Here is a 23,960-nt window from a genome sequence, read left to right on the forward strand (position 1 = left end):
GCACTTTATCAAGTGTTTAGACTCCTTTTTCAACTCTTCTTAGCAGTAAAGTGGGGGTGTGACTTACTGGAAACGGAGCGTGGCATAAGGTTAGACAATGTGCACAAAAAAGTGCAAATTCTGCGTTAAAGTACCCTAACTAAGGCTACTTTCACACTTGCATTCAGAGCGGATCTGTCTGAGACGGATCCGCTCATATAATGCAGACGGTGGCTCCGTTCAGTACGGATCCGTCTGCATTATAATGTTAAAAAATTTCTAAGTGTGAAAGTAGCCTCAGACGGATCCGTCCAGACTTTCAATGTAAAGTCAATAGGGGACGGATCCGTTTGAAGATTGAGCCATAGTGTGTCATCTTCAAACGGATCTGTCCCCATTGACTTACATTGTAAGTCTGGACGGATCCGCACGGCCAGGCGGACACCTAAATGCTGCAAGCAGCGTTCAGGTGTCCGCCTGCTGAGCGGAGCGGAGGCTGAACGCCGCCAGACTGATGCATTCTGAGCGGATCCGCATCTACTCAGAATGCATTAGGGCAGTACGGATGCGTTCGGGTCCGCTTGTGAGCCCCTTCAAACGGAACTCACAAGCGGACACCCAAACGCTAGTGTGAAAGTAGCCTAATAGATTGTATAAACTGTGGCATAGCTAGCTGGTTTATACTGTCTAAATGTTAGACTGGGTTGGTAAATCTCTGTTATCCTGTATTGCTACAGATTCAATACAGATGTAAATCTCTCAGACCAGTTTTATAGAATGTAAATTGAATGTAAACTTGCATAATAGAGATCCCCCCCCCCCCCAACCCCACACTTTTATTTTTAGACAGTGTATATATATATATATATATATATTTATTCATGTATACTGGGCATCATTCAGAGGCGCATTGGCCATACAGGGAAATTTCCTGATGGGCTGATGCCCAGGTAGCCTCCTAGGTACATAATGAGCTCTCAGTGGTAATCAATGCTGTTAGAATCAAGTACAGTACTCATGTACTCAGTGACCGCATATGCCAGGCATGGCCAACCTGTGGCTCTCCAGTTATTGCAAAACTACAACTCCCAGCATGCCTATACTGTCTACAGCTATCAGCCTACAGCAGGGCATAGTGGGAATTGTAGTTTTACAACAGCTGGAGAGCCGCAGGTTGGCCATCCCTGGTATATGCCCTCCTGAATTCACCTATGGCCCACATCTCGCCTCCTAAGCCCCCTGCTCCATATCTTAATCAGAGACAACTGGAGGAGGAGGACTGAAAATGACAGCTATTGATGGCTATCACAGAGGGACAGCTTTTGGGGCAATATATTGTGCTGCTCTGTGGTATATGGTATTTTGCACTATGGTATTGCTATGGTATTGTCACCTTGTTCCCCCAAAAAATAGGATAGGACTGTTCGATTATGGGCCAGACGTGCCATAAAATGCTGAATTTTTGGGTGATTTATTTTTTTGCATGGTATCGAATATCGCTATGCTTTTTTATGGTATCAAAATCAAATCAATATTTTGGTATCTTGACAACCCTAGTGTAAAGCAGAGATCAGTAACCTCCGACACTCCAGGTGTTGTGAAACTACATCTCCCATTGTGCACACTTGCTTGGTAGTACTCTGAACTCCCACAGAAGTGAAATGAGCATGCTGAGGGTAGTAGTTTGACAACAGCTGGAGTGCCGAAGGTTGCTGCTCCCTGGTCTTAAGGTTCCTTTAGATATGGGGACTCTTTTGGTGGGCTTCAGAGTGTGGAGCTCCTTTGGCTGTACCTGTTCCTTTATCTAACATGGAGCGAATGTCTCGTGTAGAATCGGACTGGCCCATCTAAATATTCAGGGATCTGTTCTGACGTGATAATTAAAATCTGTGCAGGACAGCATTTTTTGGAACTTGTCAGTTGCTTCCAGAGGCAATTCACAAGTAAACTATTATGGTTATATAACTTGTATATAGGATAATTGCATAGATTAGGATGCAGTTAAAAGTGGGAATGCGCCTTCTCTATATAGATTGAGACTTCTGAATAATTCTTTGGTGGGCCGATGGTATCTTAGTCTTACAAATGCCTCTGGATTCCCCCCCCCTAGCATAATAGTGATTCTTCGGAGTAGAAAAGAATATTCACCCTGCGGAACCATTATAGTCTTGTTATAAAATTACAGGTGACTACGTTTTCTCTTCAGGTCAAAGGCAGACGCAGTGACAGCTAAATCCGCTCTAAGGCAGCTACTGGCCGCTGAACAGTAGCTTGAAATGAAGGGAAAGTGAATGTCCCAGAAGTATCACTAGTTCTGACCTTCTCATTAACCAGGTGGCCCAGCCACCGCTTTATTGTTTATACACGTAACGCAGTTTACTGCTTCATATCTCTATTCTTTTTCTCTTCTCTCCATTTAGAACTTGGCACGTTGCTGGTGGACTCTAGAATTAACAAAAAGGCTTTCATGTCTCAAAGTAATAACAATGCACTAAGAGCTGTATCCATAGCTGAACGCACTGAACAGCTGCAGAAAGACCCTGCAAAATCAATGGCTACAGGTGAGAAATCAGAGCGCGATTCACAATCATAATAAATGTGTGTGGATCTGAGACCCAGCGCCAGAATAGCGCCCAGCGCCAGAATAGCGCCCAGGTTGATGAAGTTCCTGGGTCGTAGTATGAAAGCTGTACTACCTAAACAGCAGTGATGTCACGTGCCTTGTGATGTCGCATTGTATAGGGTCTGTACTATTAATACAATTACTTTTAAGGGGAACCTGTCACCAGTTTTTAAACACCTCCAAGTACTTCTTTTGCAGTCCCCTCTCTCTTTTTTCAAGTTATGTAAATTTAATGCTTACTTCCCATTCCTAACCCCACCTCCCGTTATATGAGTGACAGAATCTAAAGATCCTACCCTCCTCCCAAACTTGCGTCTCAAATCCTGCGCATGTGCAGAACCAGTCACCTCACTCCTCATCTCACACTGATCATATAATGTATACTGCGCAGCTGCGAGACTTGGAAGAGAAGGGGTGGAGATGAGCAATCGTAGAGGGGGTGTCATTCGTTTGTGGGCATGGAACGCTGGACTCATCTCTGAAGCATGGAGGAGACAGGACTCATCTAAGGTGCATTTACATATATGGAAGGAACATTTATTTTAGGTTTTTCTCTGAACTGTAAGTTCAGAATTGATTTTAGTATTATTAATGTATTAAAAAGTATTTATAGAAAAATGAGTGGATAAATAGGCTTAGAAAGGTTTCCTTTAAAAGTACCTGTAACCAACTTACTCCACTGCAGTCCTCTTAGGGTTAGGCCCCTTTCACAAGAGCGAGTTTTTCCGCTTGGGTGCAATGCGTGACGTGAACGCATTGTACCCGCACTGAATCCGGAATTTCTATGGTGCTGTGATGACGTCACTGCACTCATCACATGGTCCATCGCCATGGTAAAAGATGAGCGCAATGACGTCATCAAAGGTCCTATTCCTGTGCACAGCAAAGAAGACGACAGAAGAGAAGCCGGGCTGCGCAATCAAGTGGATTAAGGTGAGTTATATTATTTTTTATTTATTTTTAACCCCTCCAGCCCTATTGTACTATGCATTCTGTATTAAGAATGCTATTATTTCCCTTATAACCATGTTATAAGGGAAAATAATAAAATCTACATAACGTCTAACCCAAACCCAAACTTCTGTGAAGAAATTCAGGTCTAGGTACCAAACATGCCGATTTTTCTCACACGCGTGCAAAACCCATTACAATGTTTTGCACCCGCACGGAAAAAACACAAACATGGAACGCAATCGCAGTGAAAACTAACTTGTTTTAGTGTCAAAATCGCACCATTTTCCCTGAATGCATCCGGCCCCAATCCGCAACGCCCGTGTGAAAGGGGCCTAAATGTACACGTTCAGGATTTATGTCTGGAGAATCCGCACTGAAATCTGCTGGTGTGCACAGGGAAATCCGTGCAGACAATCTGCATCAATTGGTGCAGATTTTCCGCATACCGATTTTCTTCTTCCAATTGCAGGTCAAACTGCGGACTGAATAAATCTGCATCGTGTATATGAGAGTTTCAAATTCTCATAGAATACATTGTGCATGATCTACGGTGCAGATTTTCTGCATGCAAATCCGCCCGGAAAATCCATGTGCAGTCCTGATCGTGTGCATTCCAGTTCATATGGTTCTCCCATATAACAAAACAGTGCTTCTAAGGAAAGATGGCAGCTGTAATAGTGGAAGCATTTTTATTTTTTTAACTCATGGAATTAACAGTATCCGTGGGGGGCACGCGGCTCCACACTATAGATCAGCAGAATATTATGGATACCATGTACAGCCATATACTTCAGGCTAGGTCCACATCTGTATTGGAGTCTCCATTAGGGGCTTCCATCATAGACTTTATCAAAAATGCTGGACACCATGTTGAAAACCTTTTTATAGTCATTAGGGACCCATCAGGCGTCATTGCTGTCTGTCATGTGGAGATCTATTTTCGACTTCCATTTCTTTTTTCCTATGAGGGAACAGAAGAGTGCATTGCACAACAGAGATGTGGCCTTAGCTGCCATGCACACAACCATGTAGGATGCAGCAGAATTCATTGTAGATTTCTATAGGGGATATGGCGCCCTTGTGTACTATTAAAATGTGCACCTCTCCAAGATGTGGATAGGGAAAATAACAATGGCCGTAAAAGAGAGACGGCAGTTTAATAAAAACGAATCCAACTGACTGTAACAATGTAATACAAAGTCCCAGGGACTGCTGCGTTCTACGGCAGATTACTGTGGATGAGCTGTTCTCACTAAATTTAGGATAGCTATGTTTTGACAAGTGTGAAGACACATATCAGAATACCTAAGAAAACACATGCATCACTGAAATTTGTAGCTTAAACTTTACTCAAGATGGCTCTCTTTACAGTGACTTGCGTGACTGTGATCTGAGCCTGTCTAAAACTTGTTCCATCATATGCTTGTGACTTTGACATGATTGCCACTGATCGCTGCTTGCCTCTGCCACCTACAAAGTTTTTATTTTTTTACAATTTACTTCAAACTGACCTTTCAAAAAGCTAAAGAGGGGGCTTCCTGTGTCGGAGGTATTGATGGGCAAACTGAACTGTTTTTTAAAGAGTTGTCTCACTTCAGCAAGTGGCGTTGCTTGTTTCGATGGTTATGACCACCCTGTAACCCATCAAAAGGCCTCTGGTGGTTGGGACCGTGAGAGTGTACATAGGCCATTGCCTTTTCTTAGAGTGTGCAAGCACGGCCGGCGCTGATGGATTGCAGGGTGATCATAACCCCCTTGAAAATGAGCAGTGTATATTCTGATGGAAAGATGAATCAAGCCAGCAAAGGAGGCAATATGGATAATCACAATATAATACAAGTGCCTTGTGTTAACTTTCTTTTTTGCTGAAGTGGGACAACCCCCTTTAAGTCTGTAAAGATAATAATTTTCCTTTGTTCACTTCTGGTCATACATGATTTTGATCCAGTTTTATGAATACCTGACTTTGCTACTTCTTTTGTTATAAGAACATATCCCATACACTCTCGTGACATCCTTGTTATATAGTACATTTCTGCACATTTACTGTGTGGCTAAGAACACAACATATATATCATTTCTTCTTTGCTATTTCTTTAGCACCCAAATGAAATGATGGAAAATGGGATCAAAATGACTTTATACAGCGTATCATAGAATAAGTCCATTCTTGCAAGGCTAAGTTAAAGGGGTTGTGCAAAGCTAGTATATTTGACATCCTCAGGATAGGTCACCAACAACAGATCAGCGGGCATCCGACTCCCAGCATCCCCGCCAATCAGTGGTTTCACTGCATACTGTCGACCTTGCAGCGGCAGTGTAGCACTTGAATGAGACGAGCAGTCGCAGTTACATTGTGCTGCCACTACAAGTTAGATGAAATGCTGTGAAACGGTGAAGAGGACGCGCTTCTCACGTGAGAGCCCCGACTGAGAGTCAGCCCCTCCGCCGATCTGGTATTGGTGACTTATCCCGAGGAAAGGTCATCAATATACCAGCACTGCACAACCCATTTAAAGAACCAGTTCCCAAAGGGATGCCCTCAAGCCACAATTAGGTAGATTTACTAAAAATAGTGTAAAAGTTTTGCACCACATTTGTGTGTGTTAGACATATTTTGCATCTCATTCAACAAGAGGGCGTAGCGTAAGATGCACCAATATTTTGGCACAAAATTATGCTGCAAACTTTGGTTAGCCAACTAATAGGTGGTATAAAGTCAGACAAAAAGGTCCAAAGGTGCGTCACATTTATCATCCAGCATAGACCACTGTCTAAATTTACACTATCTACATATTAGACAGGGAAAGTCTGCACCAGTGCGTAATATGCCATTCGCAGGCCTGTTATCCATGAGAGTGGTGGGTGTATAATATTCTAATTGCACACCAATAAGCCTCCTCTCAGGGTACTTTCACACTAGCGTTATTCTTTTCCGGCATTGAGTTCCGTCCTAGGGGCTTAATACCGGAAAATAACTGATCAGTTTTATCCTAATGCAGGCATGCTCAACCTGCGGCCCTCCAGCTGTTGCAAAACTACAACTCCCAGCATGCCCGAACAGCCTACAGCTATCAGCCTACAGCAGGGCATTGTGGGAGTTGTGGTTTTACAACAGCTGGAGGGCCGCAGGTTGAGCATGCCTGTCCTAATGCATTCTGAATGGAGATCATTCCGTTCAGGATGCATCAGGATGTCTTCATTTCAGTCTTTTTCCCTTTTCAGGACGGAGATAATACCGCAGAATGCTGCAGTTTTATCTCCGTCCAAAATTCTGGAACACTTGCCATTTGGCATTTTTTCCCATTCACATGCATTAATGCCGGATCCCCTGCACATGCTCAGACTGCAAAAAAATGTGAAAACAATAAATGCCGGATCCAACATTTTAATGCATTTGTCAGACTGATCAGTATCCTGATCCATCTGACAAATGCTATCAGTTTGTATACGTTTTGACGGATCCGGCAGGCAGTTCCCGGGATGGAACTGCCTGCTGGAATCCTCTGCCGCAATTGTGAAAGTACCCTAAGGTGCCAGTCACATAGACCCGTTGATGACCCCCATTCTGTTACTTCAGCGGGACCTCTCAGTACCTTCAGAGTACAGGACATAAGATATTAACACCCACAGACCTGCCCTTATACCACTAAGCACAGCTGTCTCCGTCTGTACCAGTCTGTCACTCAGTACGCACATTGTACGCTCATATGTTATGTATTTAATCCCCTCTGAAAGTTACTATAAAATAAATGTTAATAATGTTTCCGGGAAAGACAGATGATGACCACCGTGGCCGCTATAATAGTCCCGCAGGGTTTTCTCGTCGTCTGCAAATGTGCCTGTTCATGCAGAGATATATCTGCCTATTTCCAATACTTTTATATTTCCAGGATTTGTTTTTCCGCTCTGGAGGGGAGGGGAGGGGGGAGGGAGGGTTGTACTTTATCGTGTACTTTTTTTTTTTTTTTTTTTTTACGTGTGGACCTTCTTAATCCTGTTGCACGCTGCTCACATCTAGCACTTTGCTCATGCACGTGATATAAATAATCTGAACAGTGTGCATAATACCTGTAAAGCCGGTGCACAGTGCATGAGACATTTGCCAAAATAGATTTCTCTCTCGTCTCTCCCGTGCCAGTTATGTTGTCTGTGTCTTCTCTCCCTGTCTGCAGCAGCTGATGCTATGGGAAGTTTATCTATTGATGCAACCCACCTCACCATGTCCGTTACCGACCCCACAGCGTGGGCTACTGCGATGAATAATCTCGGGATGGTCCCTGTAGGACTGGCTGGGCAGCAGCTAGTTTCAGGTAAGACTTCTCGCTTGCTGACGGAGTATCCTAATCTAGTTGACCTATAAGGGATCAGACTCTACAAAGTGACATTTTATTTCTTTCTACTTTTGCGCTCTCACGGCTGGGATACTGTAGGATAATAAATGGCGCCCGCTGTAACGCAGCCCAGTGAGTCAGGCACAGTTCTTCAGGGCACAATGTTATGAAAAGCAATCTGTATCCCCGGACTTGGGGAGAGGGAAGACGCTCGGCTGCCGGGAAGGGAGGATATAGGGAAGGCGATTAGCCTTTTATAGTCACATTTCTATGCATGCTGGCAGAAGCAAAACGCGGCCATTGGCTGAAGCCTCCTGCCAGGAGCTGGAGCATTGAGCTCGGATGCTGGCGTGAAAGCACATCCAGATAACAAGGGACTCAAATAAACTGGACATCTTGCATTGAAAGAAGCATTATTTTCTCAATTAGCGGTTATTTGGTGCTTCACCGCTATACACGTTGACGGTCTTTATAGTATTTGTACAGTTATTGTTTAGGAGCTGATTTTGAGTTCCTGGAACATATATAGTGACTAAAGGTAACAAGATTGTTTCACGCTGTATATTCATTAGGTGACTTGGTACAGCGACTTCCAAATTAAGTTCTGTCTCCAGGGAAGAAATGTACTGAGCTTCAGTAAACAATCTCTCGCCCGCTCACACTGTCTGTATATGTATCATCCACATATGTATGATCCTCGCTGCCGTATATAAATATGTATTGTGCATGCAGGAGGCTGGAATGAGCTGGGTTAGCTTCTACTATTTAAATTGTAAATAGAAGATCCAGCATCCACCTGACCTTTATGCCGGTGCATAATTTTCTTCTGTCTGGAAAGTGTATATTAAGGTCATGCTCATTGCCTTCTCACTGTATTGTCTTCTCGACTGTAATGATCGCAAGGCTTTGTGCTGGTAAGACTAAACCCGAGGTGTGGACTCTTTCTAATATACATTGCTTTAATAAAGACACGAGTAAAAGGAATAGATGCCGAGCCGGATTTCACGACAGGTGGCAGACCTCTGGTGCAGAAATTTTTCCTTGACTTGTGCCTAATGGTGCACATGCTGATGGCTGCCTGCTTTCTACAATGTAAGATATATTATCAAGCTCAATCAGCCATGACGGGGACCTTCTCCTCAGTACCCTGAGCAATTCCAGTACCAGCAGCAATTCCACTGAAGAATATCTAGCTATATCAGTCATAATACCAAATATATGTTGAGACGTAGATCAAGATTATAAAGTGTTAGAAATTCTGCTCCTGCTCAGACTAAAACATGATCCCAGCCCTAAAATTTTGCAGGTCTCCGCATGGTTTTTGCTTAAAATAGGATAACCATTAACATTATGTCTTAAGACAAGAAAACGCTATTTGCATAGTGCCACCATTCCGTTTCCTAAGCTTATAATGAATTCCTTTTTTGGGCTATGGGATGCAAACACTAATTAAAGGGAATGTGTTGCTTATATTTTTTTCCAGTTAAAACCACACTGAAACACATATTTTATTGTAATCAGTGATGGCCAGTTCGCGAACACATGCGGGCTGCCATCTTTAGTAAGGTTAGACTGACCAGTCCGGCGATGAACAGGTAAGCCCTTACCTGTGCCGGGAGCCGGTCTGAAATCAAATGCGGTCACTCGGAGCAGGCAGCTCCGAGAACAGCTGCCGGGGGCCTTCTTCAGGCTGTTCTCGGAACAGCTGCCGGTGACCACATTTGATTTCAGACCGGCTCCCGTCACAGGCACAGATAAGGGCTTACCTGTGCATTGCCGGACAGGTGAGTCTACCCTTTCTAAAGATGGCAGCCCAAATGTGTTCGTTAGCGAACACTGCGAACTGGCCATCACTGATTGTAATCAGTTTTTATTTTCTGATTGTTGATTTTTTTTTCATTTGATTTCCTGAACTTGATTTGGGGGCCGTCATCTAAACAGCATTTTAGATAAATACTTTACAGCAGTCACCATGGACCATAGACACAATGGTCAGGAGGGGACCTCATTGACTTCTACGGGAGAGTTTTCTAGGCATGCTTTGTGACCTGTGCAGAGGTCATTGTACCAGGAAAGAATAGATGAGATTTGACAATCGCCTATTGTGAATGGAAGAACCTGTCTTATCTATACACAGAGGTGATATAATTACAGACAGGATTAGAATGATTTAACTGCAGTAAAGTAATCTGTACAAACAAAGAAGTGGCACCAATTGTTAGACATGGTGGCCAGTGTGTAAACTGCAGGATTTTATCTTTTTGTGTTAATATATGAAAAATTAAAAACATCAAAAATTCTTTAGAAATATGTTAAACATAAAAAATGATTTAAACAGCAGGTCATTTTTCTGATGACACATTCCCATTAACCCCTTACATGCTGCTGTTAATAACAATCACAGCATCTGTGGCGTTAGTCCCGATCAGAGCCCCTGCAGTGAAATCATGGGGCTCCGATTGGTTACCATGATAGCCTCAGCCCTGCTGAAGGTTCCCAGGCCTGTTATGGTAAACTGCCTGTAACGCTGTGCACAAGGCACAGCTTAGCAGGCAGAGCGTCAGAATCCAATAGTTCTCTATTATGGTCTATGGGACAAGCGGTCAGAGGTTTGCAGGTTCTACCTCGCTAAGGGGGTTAAAAGTTATGTAAAAATATTTTTAAAAAATCAAATCACCCCTGCTTGGTGTATGCCGTAATGGAGAAAAAATAAAAACACGGTTTGACATTTTTTTTAAGTCACCTTGTCCCTTCAAAAAAAATTGAATAATAGTGATAAAAAAGTATACGTGTGCCAATAAAAACTACAGTTTGTGCCACAAAAAACAAGCCCTCTTACAGCTCTGTGGATGGAAATTTAAAAATGTTATGGCTATCAGAAAATGATGATCCGCTGAATAAGGACGTTGTGTAATTTTTAGCGCACAGTGAAAGCAATATGAAATATCAAAACTCCAAAAAGTTTTCCCCCCCAATTTCTTTCCCATTTTCTGTTACAAGTCATGGTAAATTAAAATTGTTCATTAAAAATACATGTCCCCCACCTGACATCATCGCTCCCAAGAGAAGGTGTGCCTGAGTGAGACCGGAACGAGAGTTCTGGACGCAGCAGGAAGACGTGAGAGTGGAATCGTGGCGCAGGAGGCTGGAATAGGGTGCTGCAATACTGACTTGAAAAAGATCATTTACATATGGCAAGAATGCAGATGAGTTATTATTTATAATTATTATATATTATAATTAGCTATTATATATAATACTTAATTATGAAATCTAAAAATGACAAAGCGACGGGTTCTCTTTAAATTGCTTAGGTTACAGCCACACCTTCAGGTTTCCTGGTGCAGTTTTGGAAGCCAAAATCAGGAGTGGATCATAAGAGGAGAATTGGTATAAAGGACAGACACAACTTCTCCAATTTCATGAATTCACTACTGGTTATCACTTCCTAAACTGCATCTGCAAACCAGACCATGTGGCCGTATAAGGCCTTTATGTAACTTACTTTAAAGAACTTTAGATAAGTGACTGATATTTTTAAAATGTTTTAACTCATTTTTCTACTAGAAAAAAAAAAGGGTTTCCATTGAAAGTGCTTTTTGCCTAAATTATACCTGTACAGCGGAGGTTGAATCCACCTTAATGTACCGTAGTTCTTTAGACATCTCACAAGGCAAATACCTTCCAGCATAGCTTGGCATTGCATATAGATGATTCATGAAATATATGGAGATGTTTCCATAGTATGACACCTTTTATTAATTCAGCTGCCAGAGTTGACTATAGTAACAGACAGCCGCATTAAATAGGTTTGAAAGATAGCCAGACAGAAGAAGCACTGTGTATCTGACCCTCTTCCTTCTACTACAGAGCCTTGTGTCTAGAGTAGGGGAAATTCTCCATCTCTTCAGTTAATAAATGGAAGAAATGGGGATGCGGAAAGCATAAAAGTGAACTGGCTCAGAAATTGAATGTCAAAAATCACAGCCTGAGAATCAGTATTGTGATTAATGCTCTTTTGGCCAAAAGTCGCAGGCAGATGCAGGATTTAATCATATTCATAAGAATGTACAATGTTTTTATACCGCGAGACAGTGCAGATGAATGATGCTGATAAACATTGTATCTGAACCTCAGACACACCGTTCGCCGAAAGTGTTTCTATTATCAAAAAGTGCTGTCAATTTGTATTTTCCACAGCCGATACAATCTCGCATATCTTCCTGATTGGTTGAAAATTAATAAAACTGTATTTCCTAGGAGACATTAAAGTGTCACTTTTTCTATACTCTCATCTGGGTATTCTCAGTTCACTTTATGCTTGATCTTGTGAGGTTACAATGCGATTACTTACAGTGGATTTTCAAGAATAAGCCCAAAAATGACTCCTTATTTTTCAAAATATTTTAACAATATATCATAAAGAATCATTATAGCAAACATCCATGTGCTAGATTCATAAGAATTCCATAAAAAACTTGCCTCATTATTTGCTATTGATAAATAGCATTTTGTAAGGTTATGGTGAATGTGTGAAAAGTTAGTCTGAGCGTCCCGGCCATCTTATGTCCATTCTTCTTGTATGTTGCATGATACCCCCTCAACCCCTTCCCACACACTACCAAAACTGTATATGACTAAAACTTTGGTTGCTGCAAAATCTTAGTGACCAGATCATATAGTTAATACAGATTTAAATAGACATTTGTGGATTCAGTCGTATGTATAAGGCTTTGTTCACAGTTGTTTTATGACTTGTTACTAATAATGGGTCTTGATTTTTATTTTTTAGGGAAGAATAGTTCGTGAAACTATGCTACTAGTGCAGTCAAAAAGCAACAAAAAGCCAATAGAAACGAAGACTAGTGTTAAAGGGCTTGGCAACTTCATCTTAAAGAGGTTGTGCAACTTAAAACATTTTTTCATCAGACCTCACAGCGTGGCCAGACCCGAGGTGGTGTTCCTACTTACCTGGGCCATGCTGCTAGGTTTCTGGCTCCATCGTTCCGCGACCACGTGACTGCTGGAAAAATCACTGCTGGCAACTGTGACCTGTTACCTATGCAGTACATCAGAGGGTCACTTGCCACATGACCTCCATCAACAGGATGTTAATTCTGAGAGACTCAGGACCTGCAAAGGGGGCCATGGAACGATGAAGCCAGAACCCAGCGGAGAAGACCACGTAAGTATGATCACCACTGTGGGTTCCAGACATTGAGAGGTCTGTTGAGAAAAAAGAAACCAAAAATAACTTTAAAGTTGAACAACCCCTTTAAAGAGATTACAATGATTGATAGATAAAGTAGCAAAAAGGCAGCACTCCAAAAATCGGTAAAAAATTAAGAAAATTCTTTTATTCACCCATGTGGCTACACGACTTTTTGGCTCAACACTAGAGCCTTTCTCAAGCAGTTATACATGTGAACAGATCATATATATATATATATATATATATATATATATATATATATATTACACATACACACACACACACACACATGTGCAATGAATCAATATTCATAATTAAATATAAAAAACAAGAGTAAAGTGCTAAAAGTGCCATAAAAAGTGTATAGTGCTATAGTACTATAGTACATCATAATGTATTCATACAATTGTGCACATAATTATCATATCCGTATACATAATACAGTGAGTACACCAAATCCCATAATACCAAGATTAATATGCATTCCAAAACATGATTACACCTGTATACTTCATATGCAAATGATTATCAGGGGACAAACCACATGTGTGCACGCTGATAACGGCCTTCACCTGGCGCCAAGCGCATGTCGAGGAGAAATAGAGAAGGCAGAGGAATGCCAAAAGTGTATTGAGCATGTCTGACATGCACACTGCCACTCTGGAATGGGCAGCAGCCATCTTGGGAAAGGGAGAACAAAAGGGCAAAATGTTCTATAGTCAATTTCACTGACAAGCGCCCTAGCTATTACTATGACGCTAACACCCTAAGACCAAAAGTTTGGACACACCTTCTCATTCAAAGAGTTTTCTTTATTTTCATGACTATGAAAATTGTATATTCACACTGAAGGCATCAAAACTATGAATTAACACACGTCGAATTATATACATAACAAAAAAGTGTGAAACAACTGAAAATATGTCATATTCTAGGTTCTTCAAAGTAGCCACCTTTTGCTTTGATTACTGCTTTGCGCACACTTGGCATTCTCTTGATGACCTTCAAGAGGTAGTCACCTGAAATGGTCTTCCAACAGTCTTGAAGGAGTTCCCAGAGATGCTTAGCACTTGTTGGTCCTTTTGCCTTTACTCTGCGGTCCAGCTCACCCCAAACCATCTCGATTGGGTTCAGGTCCAGTGACTGTGGAGGCCAGGTCATCTGGCGCAGCACCCCATTACTCTCCTTCATGGTCAAATAGCCCTTACACAGCCTGGAGGTGTGTTTGGGGTCATTGTCCTGTTGAAAAATAAATGATGGTCCAACTAAACGCAAACCGGATGGAATAGCATGCCGCTGCAAGATGCTGTGGTAGCCATGCTGGTTCAGTATGCCTTCAATTTTGAATAAATCCCCAACAGTGTCACCAGCAAAGCACCCCCACACCATCACACCTCCTCCTCCATGCTTCACGGTGGGAACCAGGCATGTAGAGTCCATCCGTTCACCTTTTCTGCGTCGCACAAAGACACGGTGGTTGGAACCAAAGATCTCAAATTTGCACTCATCAGACCAAAGCACAGATTCCAACTGGTCTAATGTCCTTTCCTTGTGTTCTTTAGCCCAAACAAGTCTCTTCTGCTTGTTGCCTGTCCTTAGCAGTGGTTTCCTAGCAGATATTCTACCACAAAGGCCTGATTCACAGTCTCCTCTTAACAGTTGTTCTAGAGATGTGTCTGCTGCTAGAACTCTATGTGGCATTGACCTGGTCTCTAATCTGAGCTGCTGTTAACCTGCGATTTTTGAGGCTGGTGACTCGGATGAACTTATCCTCCGCAGCAGAGGTGACTCTTGGTCTTCCTTTCCTGGGGCGGTCCGCATGTGAGCCAGTTTCTTTGTAGCGCTTGATGGTTTTTGTGACTGCACTTGGGGACACTTTCAAAGTTTTCCCAATTTTTCGGACTGACTAACCTTCATTTCTTAATTCAGGAACACCCTTTACACACCTAGAGAGCATAGGCCAATGGCATTTGATGATAGAATTAATGCGCAAACTGTGCTCATTCTAAGTAGAAATAAAAGGAATCCTGGATCCAGAGGGGGGGGTCTAACTGTCCTCTGTAATGTTTGTTGTCTACCAAGAGCTAGTACCTTGGTTTTCTGTGGTTGTAATATTGAATTGGGGTAACCCCTATTCCGAAATTTGTGAACCATATTATCAAGGGTACTCATAAGGATCGTGTCATCAGAAACAATTTGTTTCACACGTAAGAATTGACTGTATGGTAAATGTCGAATCATCATATTTCTAGGGTGACAACTGTCATATCTAAGCAAAGAATTCTTATCAGTAGGTTTGGTAAATAATTCAGTTTGTAATCTGCCATTCAGTATTTTTACAGTCGTGTCGAGAAATTCTATATGACTGAAAGAATATACAACAGTAAACTTGACCCGAGGATTGATATCATTAAGAAAAGTATGGAAAGAAAGTAAGGATTCAAGAGATCCTACCGGAATGAGGAAGACGTCATCAATGTAATGCCACCATCTCAAAACGTGGGAGAAATGGTGGGAAACATAGATGACGTCCTTCTCCAGATGTCTCGTATACATATTAGCGTATGTCGGGGCACATTAGAAAAAAATGCCTCCTCTATTTTTCCTTGACATGCGCTTGGCGCCAGGTGAAGGCCGTTATCAGCGTGCACACATGTGGTTTGTCCCCTGATGAGCCTAATCTTTTGATTTATTCATTTAATAATCATTTGCTTATGAAGTATACAGGTGTAATCATGTTTTGGAATGCATATTAATCTTGGTATTATGGGATTTGGTGTACTCACTGTATTATGTATAGGGATATGATAATTATGTGCACATTTGTATGCATACATTATGATTTACTATGGCATCATGCGCTTTTATGGCACTTTACTTTTGTTTTTTATGTTTATGTATATTGATTCATGATTCATTGCTCATGCAATTTGTGTGTGTGTGTGTATATATATATCTATATATATCTATATATATATATATATATATATATATATATATATATATATGTATGTATGAGATGTTCACATGCATAACTGCTTGAGAAAAGCACTAGTGTTGAGCCGAAACGTTGTGTATCCACATGGGTGAATAAAAGCATTTTCTTCATTTTTTACTGATTTTGGAGAGCTGCCTTTTTGCTACTTTGTGTATTGGGCAATAGTCTAGTCTTTTCGGGTATGCACACTTTTTTGTTCAAGTTGGATGTAGTGCTGCCAGATTTTTGCTTTATATAGATGGATAAATAGAATGCAAAAATGGAAGCAACATGAAAAGGAAAATCGAGGTGCAAGCCCAAAGGTACTTGACTAAATCTCAATGTATAAGGTGCAAAAAGGTAGCACACTTCAATAAATGTAAAAAAGAATGTCTTTTATTCATCTTTTGCGACGTTTCAGCTCAGCAATAAAGCCTTTCTCAAGATAGTGTGCTCCATTCACAATAGATATAGGTCACATCTCCCCTCCTCGCCCTACATGCCGGGGTCACAGAACATGCCTAAAAACTATTCCATGGTTGTCAGTGGGTCGTTTCCAGACACCAGTATCCTCTGCCAATGTGGCATAGCTCTGAACTGCTGTTAATAGAGCAGAGTAGAAGTTTGAGTATGATCTCAGAACCTTTAATCAAGTGCAGTTAAAGGGGTTCTCCGGGGGGATTTAAAATGGCTGCCAGCAACCTGTCCTAAAATGTGAACTGGACTTGCAGAGCTGCCTAGGGCGGTGAGGGTACTAGGCCTCCCTACACACCACGCCCTGGCACTTACATATACTACATATTGATGAGTTTTCCGTTCAGGCTGCTCAGCCATGATGACATATCATAGGCAGGATCACATCATTACCGTCTCTTGTACAGCAGAGTAGTGAACCTCACCCCCCATTATAGTGGTTGCAATGAGGCCTGCCGTCATTCTAGGACAGGCCTCCAATACACCCATGTATATCGGGTTCTTTAAAGAAACAAAAAACAAATAGTGGATGTTTTCTTTACCTCTCTAAAAGACAATGAGTATTTCTAGGTAAAAAATCGTCTTAGAAGTTATTTATATAGATGTACATGGCGGCTGTATTCAGTAGTGTCATAATGGAAGACGAGTGCTAGTAGTGTCACTGTGCTACAGTATTACTGGCACCTGCAGGTCCGATATGTGGTCCCATTAGAAATCTAATAACTGATCATGAGATTTTTTTATACTAGTTTTTCTTTTCTTCCGCCTAATATACAATCTGTGAATAAGCAGAACAGCCCGCCGGCTGAGACATGCCATTACTAATGCTGCTGCATCTCTTATCATTTTTACTCCCACATTGGCCTTCTATCTGTTTGCACTGCAACGGTGTATGAATTTAACCACGACAGCCTGCTATGGCAGTGTCTTCAGTACTTCAGACTTCCTATGTTTGCAGTTTCTTGTTTTGTTCTTAGCATATTCCCATAACATGCAGCATATCCTGTTTGAAATATTTTCCCACTGTGACTTAGAGCTTTCGAGCCTGGGGATATGGTGCTGTATTTGAATGGCGATTTCAACCTAGGGCTCTAGACTTCATAGTCCCTCTTGCTTAAATATTATACAGATAATTTTTTTGTACCGCTTAATAATGTGCAGATAGTAATTTAGCGTTTGCTGGCAGATATTATTTTATACTTTCTGCATGCTTCATATGTCCACAATGTGGGGCTTGCAATGTAATCTCTGCAGTCATGGAAGTGTAGCACAACTGCAGGATTAGGGTTATTTGTGTAGAGACTCGTAGATTTGCATTGGAGCTGTAGATGCAAAATTGACATGCTAAAAATAAAAATCATGCAAATGTGCATGTACTATTTAAAGGGGTTCACATGGTTAATACAAGGCACTAATGTATTGTGATTGTCCATATTGCATCCTTTGATGGCTGGATTCATTTTTTACATTACGCTCTTATCCAGGGAGTATGACTAGGGATAAGCTAATCGACTTCGGATGCTTCTTTTGAAGTCGATTCGCATAAAACTTTGTTTTAATATTGTGAGCACTTTGTACAGTATTAGAATATGTTGACTCCGATGAGCTGAATTTATTACTTCGTGAAGTCTCGCAAGACTTTGTGTAATAACTTAGGAAATTAATTTCTACTGTAAAAGACCTTTGTACCGAAGTGGTACCTTGGAACTGATATCAAAACGAAGTTTTATGCGAATCGAATTCGGATGAAGCATCCAAAGTCGATTTGCTCTTCCTTAGTTATGAGCACCCTGTAATCCAGCAGCAGTGGCTGTGCTTGTTCACTATAGGAAAATAAGTTGCCAAGACTTCAGGAGTTCTCTTAGGCTGGCAGTTTTTGCAAGCACAGCCATGTATAATTTTATGAAAAAATGAATCAAGCCTGCAAACTAGGCATTATGGGCAATCACAATACAAGTGCCTTATATTAATCTTATCTTTAATATATGCCATTTGCTGAAGTGAGAGAACCCCTTTAATAACTGTATGATTCATATATTGTAAGCTCTTGCGAGCAGGGCTCTGACTCCTAGTGTTTCAGTTGCATATTAGCAAGTTACTTTTGTTTCGTACATGAACCCTATCAATTTGTAAAGCGCTGCAAAATATGATGGCTCTATATAAATACATTTTATTATTATTATTAAGAAGTCGATGTCTGCAGGAAAAGCAGATACAGTTGTGTTCAAAATAATAGCAGTGTGTTTAAAAAAGTGAATAAAGCTCAAAATCCTTCTAATAGCTTTTATTTCCATACACACAAATGCATTGGAAACACTACACATTCTATTCCAAATAAAAACCTGAAGAAAAATATATCAAATTTGTGTTTGTTCCTCTAAAAATTTTTTTAAGAAAAATGAATATTACTCTTCAAAAAGATAGCAGTGTTTGTATTCTTCTTTACAAACATTCACTATATAAACTGATTTTTTTTGAAGATTTAGCTTTCCTTTGAATCACTTAACAAATATTTAGTTGTATAACCACTATTTCTGAGAACTGCTGTACATCTGTGTTGCATGGAGACAACCAACTTCTGGTATTCCAGCCCATGATGATTGGACTACATTCCACAGTTCTTTGCTACTTCTTCGTTTTGCCTCCGAAACAGCATTTTTTGTGTCACCCCACAAGTTTTCTATTGGATTAAGATGGGGCTGGCCACTCCATAACGTCAATCTTGTTGGTCTGGAACCAAGATGCTGCACGTTTACTGGTGTGTTTGGGATCGCTGTCTTGTTGGAACACCCATTTCAAGGGCATTTCCTCTTCAGCATAAGGCAGCAATGACCTCTTCAAGTGTTCTGATGTATTTAAACTGATTCATTATCCCTGGTATGCGATAAATAGATCCAACACCTTAGTATGAGAAACATCCCCATATCATGATGCTTGTGCCACCATGCTTCACTGTACTGTGGCTTGAATTCAGTGTTTGGGGGTCGTCTGACAAACTGTCTCCGGCCACTTGACCCAAAAAGAACAATCTTACTTTCATCAATCCACATTCATTTTTTGCACTTCCTTATATGTTTTCCCCTCTCCAATCAACTTTTTAATCAAGGTTCTTCTGAACAATGTCTGGAACGACCCATTTTCCTCAGAATTTCAGAGAGTAGTTCACTGTAACCAGCATGTACAACATTTGCTGCCTTACTTCCTTAAATAAGGGCAATAATTGCCACCTGTTTTTGAATGTATGAATGACCTCACTCATTGAATTCCACACCGCTATTATTTTGAACATGCCCCTTTTAATAAGTGATTCAATTACACAGAATCAGCAGCATGCATGTCGTGACTGTTGAGTCTGTTGGATTTCTATTACTCTACTACACCTGCTAGTAAATTATTTGCCATGTAGAAATATAGTTTCTACCAAAAACAGTGATTGATCAGGTTAGTGATGTCTGACTGCTATTATTTTGAACACAACGGTACATGTAAATGTTCATGTTAATATAGCCATGTCACAAATACAATATAACTTCGTACAGGGGCGGATTGGCCATAGACCCTACAAGGAAATTTCTTGGTGGGCTGATGCCTTGGGTGGCCGTCCAAGCCCTCCTCAGGGCCACCAGCCAGGTACATAATTATCTGATTCTCTCCAATGCACATGGACAGTGACCGCAATTGCCCTCCTGAATTCAACTGTATCTATGTCCTCAGGATGGTGATACAGTTGAATACTGTGCAACAAGTGACAGTATTTTGTGCTGCACTGTGGTATTTGGTTTTGCTGGTGTGGTATATTGTTTCACTATGGTATTCCCACCACTGCCTACTTGTGTTTGCCCTGCCTACTTGTGTTGCCCTGTCTTCTATCAATTTGGACTCCCCTACAACATAGTGGCACTTTTAATTCCCAGTCTGCCCATGACTTTGTATTCAAGAGCCACTGATTTACATTTACATGGTGTTTTGTTGGTCACCCATTGACATCAATAGAAATGAGGAAATGAAGTTCTAAAACTTGGATGCCAGCTGTGTGGTGTCTGCTTACTAAACACTATCATCAGTGAAAGCCTATTCATCTTCATTAGCGTCTGAACTGTTACACTTGCTCAATAATAAAGTCTTTAAACTTTCCATTTCAAGCCATGATTTTGTGTGTTGACATTTAACCCAGGACTATTAAGAAGATGTGTGCTGGAATCTGTGCTCTCAATTTCACTTGTCCTTCCACAGAAATATAACTATTCAATGATACAAAAGGGGTCCTTTTTCAACTTGGGAAAAATGTACAGTCACTGCATTTTGCATCTCATAGTGTGATTGTCTTTGTGCTGGGAATATTCTTAAAGCAACATAAAAGTCAGTGTCAAGCTGCATTTATTTTTCCCTATGGGGGAAAGATTACTACTTCACGCAGCTTAAAGGGTTTTTCTGATTTATTTTTATTTTTTTCGTTTTTTTGGATGTCCAACACCCAGGACCCCTGCCGATCAGCTGTTCGAGAAGGCAGCAGCGCTTTTCCTAGGCCAGTAACGACATGTTCGTCTGTCATGTGGCCTAAGCCCAACTCAGCCCCATAGAAGTGAATGGGGCTGAGCGTGATACCAAGCACAGCCGTGATATGGGGCTGAGCGTGATACCAAGCACAGCCCTGATGCAATGTATGCCACTGTGGAACACCCTTTTTTAAGGAATTATCTTTCACAATAATGTTAAAGGGGACCTGTCACCATTTAACTGCAGAACAATCAACATATTCTAGAGCAGGAGGAGCTGAGCAGATTGGCATATAGTTTTATTGGGAAACTCGTAATTTATTAATTTAAACCTCTGCTCTTTCTATGCTTAGGAGTCCAGTGGGCAGTTCTATCAGTGATTGACTAATCATACAGGAAAGGCTGTCAATTGCTCAGAACCACTGTCCACGTAACATGTAAGCATAGAAAGAGCAGAGTTTTAAATTAATAAATTACACGTTTCCCCATAAACTATATGTCAGTCTGCTCAGCTCCTCCTGCTCTAGAATATGCTGCCTGCAGATTACACTGTGTTTTAATGGGGACAGACTCCCTTTACGTGTAGCTGTAAGGGTAAGTTGACAATTTTCATGCAGTTTTTCCATATTTTAGTGTATTTTATAACATGGTTGTCTAAACGCAAAACTGAATTTTCAGCTCCTGCTTTTTAGTGCGGAAAACACACACAAAAGAAAGTGCACTGACATGTACGTAGCCTTTTTTTAGGCTTTCAATTCATTTTAATGGGGTATTCCGCCCCAAGATAGGGCATGCTGCTTTTTTCTTCCAGGCGAAAACAAAGCAGGTTCTGCTTCCTATTGAAATGAATGAGAGGGTGTTTTAAGGTGTTTTTTAAGGCTTGATTTTGAGGCAGAATGGGGAAATAGCAGTGCCAAAGAACTGTGTGAACTGGCCCTAAGAATTGTCAGTCAACATTGAATCCTAATTAGGCATGCCACTGCCCATTCCCAATAATAATAATAATTTTTTTTTTTAAGGACAGTCCAATTGCCATTATAAGGTTTTTCCCACCACTTAATGTTTAATAAAATGCCCCCCCCAAAAAAAAGAAATACCTTATGATCCCCTCTTGCTCCCGTTTTGCCACAGCCCCCTTCCCCCCTGTCCCTGCCCACATGGACATATGATGCTCGGCCAATCATTAACTAACCATCGAGTCAGGATACTACCTACATTTAAAGACAATACACAGTCATTGACCATGAAAACTGGAGCTGTACTTTAAAGAGGTTTTCCGGCCCAAGACATTTTGATAGCAATGCCATCAATGTCTGATTAGTGGGGTTGATTGACTAAACATCTGTTGTAGTTTCACTTCTAATCTTATACCTATAAAAGCCATCTATGTTTCCTGAATTGATCATTCTTGATCATTAGATTATAATATATACAGTATTACTTTGGTCTAGTTGTATTTGGAGCAGCTAACTTTTTAAATAGTTTCAGCGCATAAGAAGGTGAAAAGCGTTGCTCTCCTGTGAGCTGATTCTGTAATGCGGATCTTGCAGGGAGCCACATGGGACGTTGTCTTCACACCAGAAAATAATTTAAACCTCTGGAATATTCAGGCTGACACCAAGAGCTTTGGGATTATAAAAACATTAACATGTAATGGATCCGTTCCTTAGGAGCTGGTGCCTTGTGACAGGAATGTGAATATAATTCTTGAAGGCTTCAAAGTAGCCACTGTGGAAGAAACCTTCATTGATGTGGAAAGCAAGTAGAAAAGAAAGTTTGAATGACAGAGGACATGTTTCTGACAAAGCATTTGACTCTGAATAGTAATTGTTCCTTCCAGGTTAAGTGAAGTGTAGCTGTGTGCTGGGTATTGATTCAATTCTGCAGCTTTGCAGTGAATTTCACAGCCGAGAACTTCATTAACCCTGGGAATTTAAACTTGTAAAATTCCCCTTTTCTGATTGCTGACTATTGCGACGCCGTTTTTCCTTTACTGTACTCTATCTCCAGCGTCTCTGGATAATTTCTCTGCTTTGACCGTAAAGATGATTTGAGCACAAATAATTAAACTTGCACGTGGTCATGAATATTCACATTCTCCTTCACAGTGCATCACTTGTTAATGCAGCAGCTTGTGCTCCAGAGCAGCTATTCCTTCTGGAACTGGTTAACGGGAAGGTGCATCCATAGACAGCCAATATAGTAGTATATGCAGACCTGTAGCCAAAAAATGCAAACAAGTAAATACCGATCAGACCTGCTGTCTCTCCTCTACTATACCCTCTCCATGTCTATCAGGTACATCCACATAACAGTCCTCACACAGCTAGGAATGCAGACTCCACCTGAGTGGTCACTTGGTTTTAATGAGCTGAGATGCAATGCAAGTTAAAAAGACATGGGTTTAGGACCTTGTTAGACAGCACCATTTTTATGACCAATTATCTGGAACAAGCGTTTTTGTTTCCAAAAATTGGCCCATATAATCAAGCAATCGATCAGCTGTTCATCAGGATAAAAGATGCCCAGTTATCTGCAACACATCTTCTTGTGTAATCAGGGATCTATTGCCGATAATCAACAGAACTAAATGAGGGAGGAATGTCTGCGGTAGTCAGGCAGTGCAAATGAGTCCTGATGGATGGTAAAGGATCAGACAGTGTAAGGGGGCCTTTAAGGTACCCATTCATAATATTCTAAAGTTGACAAAAGCGAACATTCGTCGGTTGTCGGTCAACGAACAATAGTTTTAGCCAACCAAAGACAGACTATTATTGTCTGATATTGGTATTTTAGTTTGATAGATGAAAGTTCTTTTGTTCAAAGAAAGACTGTTCGTGAAGAAAAGATCATTTCTTTGAAAGAAAGTTCCTAAAATGATCTTTCATCCATCTCTCGATTTCATTGAACA

The 23,960-nt window shown here is 41.0% G+C and overlaps 1 protein-coding gene across 6 annotated transcripts in view; it reads left to right on the forward strand.

Moving 5' to 3' along the window:
* Positions 1-23,960, forward strand: part of ENOX1 (ecto-NOX disulfide-thiol exchanger 1) — a 593,767-nt gene that overhangs the window by 370,813 nt on the left and 198,994 nt on the right. For 5 of the 6 annotated variants that reach the window (XM_044283882.1, XM_044283885.1, XM_044283884.1 and 2 more), the window contains 2 exons: positions 2,400-2,540; positions 7,732-7,869. In XM_044283882.1, coding sequence (XP_044139817.1) covers positions 2,447-2,540; positions 7,732-7,869 — 232 coding nt within the window. In that variant the 5' untranslated portion in view covers positions 2,400-2,446. The remainder of the gene's footprint in view (positions 1-2,399; positions 2,541-7,731; positions 7,870-23,960) is intronic. The other variant, XM_044283888.1, reaches the window with a different exon arrangement.

Source organism: Bufo gargarizans, chromosome 3 (assembly GCF_014858855.1).
Source record: "Bufo gargarizans isolate SCDJY-AF-19 chromosome 3, ASM1485885v1, whole genome shotgun sequence".
NCBI classification, from domain to species: domain Eukaryota; kingdom Metazoa; phylum Chordata; class Amphibia; order Anura; family Bufonidae; genus Bufo; species Bufo gargarizans.